At 35.2% G+C, this 6,732-nt stretch overlaps 1 protein-coding gene across 1 annotated transcript; it reads left to right on the top strand.

Moving 5' to 3' along the window:
• Window positions 1–1,111: 1,111 nt before the first annotated feature.
• LOC123609735 (beta-defensin 110-like) lies at window positions 1,112–6,403 on the top strand. The gene is made up of 2 exons (XM_045500859.1): window positions 1,112–1,166; window positions 5,851–6,403. The coding sequence occupies exons 1-2, from the start codon at window positions 1,112–1,114 to the stop codon at window positions 5,997–5,999; spliced, it is 204 nt and encodes a 67-aa protein (XP_045356815.1). The 3' UTR covers window positions 6,000–6,403.
• Window positions 6,404–6,732: the final 329 nt, after the last annotated feature.

Raw genomic sequence — 6,732 nt, 5'->3', positions numbered from 1 at the left:
TGAGTAACACGTGGCCCCTTCCAGCAGTCTTAGCGTTCCGTGATCTTGTTAGAAATGCAATTGTTAGGCTCCATTCTGGACCTACTAAATCAGAAATGCTGGAGGTGGGGCCTAGCAATTTGTTTTTAACAAGCCCTCTAGGGGATTGTGATGTAGCTAATGTTTAAGAACCATTGTCCTAGAAAATCCCTTGACTCTGGTAGGAGAGGATCAATTAGTGTTCTGTGTTTACAGCATCAGATTCTGGGTATTGTGTAAAACTTCCAGCTTTTCCTCCTGTATATGAAATAACAGATGAGGGCAATATGCAGATTGGATCAGAATATACTTCTAGTTCCATCACAGAATTAAGGACATTAGACATTAGAATTGTATAATCAAATGATTTATTATAAAACATTCATAAATCATACTTTAAAACCCGTTATATAGAGTATTTCCCATACTTAGTGAACCCAGAATTTCTTGATCATGTCACATTTAAAAAATTACACATTATATATAAGTGATGAATCACTAAATTCTACATCTGAAACCAATTTTACCATATATGTTAACTAACTAGAATTTAACTAAAAACTCAAAATAAAAAAATAATTACACATTATATGAATAAAAATAAATCATTTAATCTCCCTGGTTCTCATCTGCAAACAAAAGTGATTTCAACAGAAGCTTATAGCTATAAAATCCTATAGTTTTGACATTCAGTAATTTAATACTAAAAATATTAGAATATTTATCATCATATATAACATATAATAGAGGAATGTATTACTATAACATTTCCACTCTGATGTTTTTAGCAATCCAAACACATTTCCTTTACAAGTCTCTTAAAAGTTATGTTTTCATGAGAGTCTGTTTAAGGTAACACAAGCAGGTTTTACTTTTATGAGAAAAATTTAGTAATAATTCTTGTGACCATGTTCTTTGAACATGGCACAATTCAACCAAGCATACAAATGTTCTTGCTATTGATAAGCCTCAGTAGTTAAAACCACTTCCCTGGAGAATCTATAAATAAAAGCATTCTCTGTTTTCTTATTTGGAAACACTTGACTTGAAAAGGATCTGTTGACATATTTTTTTTTTCCTAAGAAACTCCACCATGAAGATTCATCTCTTTTTCTTTATTCTGCTCTTTTGGGTCACAATTTTACCAGGTAACATGTAAATATTTATGGGCTTATTTATACTAATTAATTTGCAGAAGCATAAGTTGTTGCTTATTAAAAATATGGTAACAACATAGGGTTTAAAAATTTTTATCCTAAATGCAATGTGGTACTCTGGACTGAACCCGAGAATAGGAAAAAAAAAAAAAAAAAAGACAATCATGGGGAAATTAGTAATATGTGAATAAAACTTGCAGTTTAGTTGGTAGTATTATACCAATGCTCATTTCTTAGTTTTGATAATGTAGCATGGTTGAGTGAGATGTTTACCATAATGGGAATTTCACCTCTATTATCCTTGCAACTCTTCTGTAAATCTAAATTGATTTCAAAATAAAAAGTTTTAAAAGATTAAATCAATACCTTAGTCTTATCAGCTTCATTCTGAAACAATTTGTTACTGAAACAATTCTTACTGGAAAAATTGTTCATTAGCATAATCAACTGGTATGGGATAGATGATTCAGTGCTAGACAAAGATCGATTTACCTTTTCCTTCTTTTTAATCTATGCCAGTATACTACTTCCGATTATCAGAAGCCTTTCTTACTATTCTGTTCTTGTCATACAGGCAAATCATGTCTGTTGTTAGCTTTTCTTTATATATTTCTGGTCGCTGCTCTCTGTCTTTGAGTGCTACAGATCACATGAATGTTGAATGTAATACAAATACACGAGCTATATTTTTCATGAGATTTTTTTTTCCACCCTCAAAGGCTACTTCCTCACATCAGGTATGTAACAAGATTCTCTCCTCCTGAGTTAATGTGTAAGTATGAATTTTACAGAAATAGAATAATACATTTTGGGAAAGAAGAGATCATTGAGTCTCAAACTTTCTATTTAAAGACCTTAAGACGTAGCTCAAGTCTACCTAACTGGCATTAAAATTAGACTCAACGTCACTCACTCTTAGGAAAAATAACCCTTTCTTGGTACCTGGCTGATTTCTTATGGCCCAACAGAAATCATAACAGAGGCCTAAGAGAATAAATTAACTTATTCTTCCATTGTGAATACTGTAAAGTCCATCATGACAATCTAAAAATGTATATACTTAATAAACTGATACATTATCATTTAGAGGTTGCATGTAGATAAAATTCTAAATAGGGGCCAAGCATCAATGAAGTAACAAAGAAATACAGTTAATTGTTCATTTAACTAAGAGAATAACTTCCTTTCTTTCCATTCAAAACTTATTAGAAAATGATCTCTGGATTTTCTTTGCCAGCACTAGAAAGGGCGAAAAAGAAATTCTATGCAGACTCGTATAGCTTTTAACATGTGATAAATCTTTTTCTTCTTTTAATTTCAAAATAGCTAGCATGATTAGACTGCGATGTCAAGCATTTTTATGTCTTAGGAACTTATTTTTTCTTCCTAACAGCTATATCAGGTGCTCCTACCAATAATTAAAGTCATTTGTGCATTTATCAACAAACTGAAAAGTCATGTGTCCTGTAGACTTAAAGATTCAAAACCAGTTGGGGAGGGGCGCCTGGGTGGCTCAGTTAGTTGTCTTCATCTCCTTATTTTGGCTCAGGTCATGATCTCATGGTCTTGAGCTCAAGCCCCACATCCAGCTCTGTGCTGGGCATGGAGCCTGCTTAAGATTCTCTCTTCCTCTCCCCCTGCCTCTCCCCTACTTGTGTGTACGCACACGTGCACGTGCACATTCTCATTCTTTCTCTCTCCCTCTCTCTCTCTTTCTCAAAGAAAAAAAAAGAGAAAAAAAAACACCAGTTGGGGATACAGTGGGGAAACAGTAGCATAGATTACACCATCAGTGCATCACTGTTATTAACTTTTTGCATATTTTTCTTATATTTTCAAAGTAAAGTCATTGACCTTGTTAATCACACATGTACCAAACTTTTAGAAAACTACCCTTACCAGCAACAACAACAAAAAATTCAAAGTAAAAGAAATATGTCAGGATACATATTTTTCCGTACAAATTTAAGGAAGTGTGATAGAAAATCTAGACATGTAGAAAATAATAAAACAATAACAATGCTGTCTTTCAACTTATAGCTCACCAACATGTGGGGGTTGAATTAAACTACACGAACTGAATTGTCATATGTGTGACTCTTTTAGAGTTCTTCAGTTGTTCTTATATCTCACCTGCAAAGTGTAAAAATCCTTACTCAAAATTGAGACAGAAAATTTTCATTCTTTTCTCACTCTGACTGTTATAGATGAAGAGATGTCCAGATAAAAGACATTGTCTATGCAGGCAAATGTCTGTTGAAGTCATTTAGCTTTCCTCTTCATTTATAGAGGTTATAAATGCACCAAATGTCTAGAAATAAAGTATTGTTTCACTCCCAGGTATTGTTTGACTTTACCTGACAAACTGAAAAAAAAATATGTTATTGCCAATAATCCCTTTTCTTTAAATCTGACATATACTTTGAATGGGATAGTATAGCTTTGTGCGGCAAGAATTGTCATGCTTTCCCTCCCCCCATTTGCAAGGAAGTTAATGGTAGCCTAAAGGATAAAACAGCAGGTGAGGGAAAATAAAAAGAAATTATGGGTTGAAAAATATTTAGGAAATGCCTTGTCCATTTCTAGCTTATATATTAAATAAAACTTTATATACTATTTAATGAAACTCCCTAGCATGTTAACATGTTAATAGATGCAGTATGAATGATACATACGAAATGCTTTGTGAGAGTCCTGAAAAAAGAGCTTACTTTCCTGAAAGTGATCCACAGACATATCAGAGAGAAGACAGTATGAAAACAATGTATCTGAGGGTGGAGACAGTTATGTTTGGCTTATCACAGCATCACAAGACAGTAATTTTAATCACTGAAAACAGCGTTTTCAATTAGAGGCTCCTTTGTCCCCAAGGAGATATTAGGCAATGTCTGGAGACGTTTTCGGTTGTCACAACAGGTATTATTGGCATCTAGTGGGCAGAGGCCAAGGATGCTGCTAAACATTCTTCAGTGAACAGTATAGCATCCCACAGCAGAGAATTGTCCAACTCAAAAGGTCAATAGTGTTTAGGGGGAGAAAGCCTGCACTAGGGATTGGCTTAGCGTTTAACAAGGGGTGTACCTAATAGTTGAATGAGTGACTGGAGGCTTGCAAAGGCGAATGTCAGTGACCCAAACACACAGGCCTGGGGAATACTTATATTTTGAGCTGAAAATGACAAGAAAGGAGACAAGATTTTTAGAAAGGTGAAATAAGACAAAGAATGAATAAGAGAAGGGGTGAGGTCAGTTTAAGGTGGAATATTGATCAACACCATCAAGTGTGACAGTCCTCTTGTCGAACACAATTCAGGTTTCTGTCACTGGCAAATCATACATGGGTTTGATAATAGTAACTTCTCAGAAACTATAGAATAAGTAACGACATTTAGAAGTTAGCATTCAATCTGTGCAATGTAACTATTCTACTGTAAATGGTGTCATATTCTGCATTGCATCAGTTATAGTGAGGAGAGAGCTAATTTTAATAGAATAGCTAGGTTTTATATCAGCTCTGTATACCAACAATATAGAATATGTAGCTCTAAGTCCATATATTCACTGAGAAGTATTACTACTTACCACCAACTGTTGGAAATGCAGACAGCATGTCTAGGTAGAAAGGCCTGGCCTTTAAGGGGACTGATTGGAACACTAGACCTAATTACGTTTGAAACTAGTGGCAAAGTTTGTTTTCATACCACGAGTTTACAAAAATATTTGAATCTGGCCTTCAGTCAGCCATCTGCAATATTCAGAATTCTCCCACACCAGTTCCCTTTAATCTTACCACATGAGTAAAATGACGTTTCTACGAAAAATGCACCAAAACGTACGGTTTATGAAAACGAATGGGCCAGCACATACAGTGAAATATAAACTTAAAATATATTTGGCTTGGAAAGAATCTTACAACCTATCAGACCAATATCTCCCAATTCCCCAAGTACCCCAACTATTTTAAATATAAACTTTAAGTGAAAATCAATTTCTAAATGATACGATAAAACATGTAGTTCAGAGCACTGGTAATATTAAAAATCATGTCATGGCTAACAATGGCCTTACCTCTAGTCATTCCCATTTTTTAAATCAGTGCTGTCATCAGACACGTGTCTAAGTTAAATAATTTCTTTGGGGATGTAAATCCCAAGAGACCCGGGGGAATTGTAGGAATTCGGACGAATTGCTTACGATTACCTGTTTCTCAAGATTTTAGAAAAGTAAAATAAATCTACAATAGAAGTCTCTTGCAGAACTCAAAAAACACAACGTTGTGTCGAAATAATATTTTTGAAAGCAGAAAAGAGGGAATTCAAAGGCAATTGGATAACTGTAGAGCCCAAACCTGAGAGAAGATAAATAATGAGCACTTCTTGGGCTGTTGATTTGGGGAACTATCCTTGAGTTACTTACTGTCCAGTCACTTGTAAGGAAGCAAGCTGGCACACCTAACTTAGGTCCAAGGCACTTTCTAATTTTCAGGATTTACTTGCATCAAGGGACACTACATGAGCTTAAACTTTCTTCAGTAAGATTTTCCCTGTCATAAATTAGAAGGGTGACATTTTCTTTTGACCTACACAATAATCTTCTACTTCTTGGACCTTCTCCTTTTAAAATATGGGTGTGTCATAGCTAAATTACTAATTTCAGTCATTCTTTCCTTCTTACAGCCAGAAAGAAATATCCCCACTATGGTAGCTTGGATTTGAGGAGAAAGTGCAGAAAGGGTAATGGCCGATGTAAACTTGAGTGCCAGGAAAATGAAATTAGGATTGCTTACTGCATGCAACCTGCAACCCATTGCTGCTTGCAGAAGTAAAGCTGACAGAAGACAAGAAAGAGATACACGCCCCAAGAAGAGAGGACCAGTGTTACTAAGTCTTCCCAGAGTATACTTCAAGGCTTGTGTATCTCAAAGAATTAAATAAAATTTAACATTGAGCCACTCCCAAGTGGTTCTATGTCACACATGTACCTGGTGCATTTACACCACATTTTCTCTTGATCTCTTGGTACCAGAAGTAAGCAGAATTTATTTTATGGGAATTCCCCAAGAACTATAAAAAATTCTAAGTGCTTTGTGTGGGTTGACATAAGTAATGTTGTGAGAAACCCTAGGTCAGAGAAATGGGAGAAACATATTCCTGAAATGGAAGCCTCCAATGGAAATGTGCTGCATTTTCATCATTAAACACTGCTCTATAGATTATCCCATGAACGGATACAAATCCACAGGGCTTGTGAGACTAGGAATTGAGAATGCAGATCCTGCTCATGAGAGAAAGAGCTGAAGTAAGAGAAGGATCAGTATAAGAACAGAAAAGCAGAGGAAATCATAATCAGCTCCAATTTCTGTCCTTCTTATGTATTTAGTGGAGAAAAATGTGTATCAGGAAATAAAAGAGGGAGTAAAAATGGAAGGGAAGAATTCCTTGAAGGAGAAGAGCCTATATGTAATTAAGTATTTTGACAAAGAAAGGCAGAAACTATGGCTACTCATTTGGGCTCCGCAGTCCTCAGATAATTGTGTCTGAGGAGACACAAAGCAAAAG

Source organism: Leopardus geoffroyi, chromosome B2 (genome assembly GCF_018350155.1).
Source record: "Leopardus geoffroyi isolate Oge1 chromosome B2, O.geoffroyi_Oge1_pat1.0, whole genome shotgun sequence".
Classification (NCBI taxonomy): domain Eukaryota; kingdom Metazoa; phylum Chordata; class Mammalia; order Carnivora; family Felidae; genus Leopardus; species Leopardus geoffroyi.
This window is presented reverse-complemented; position numbering and strand designations above follow the sequence as displayed.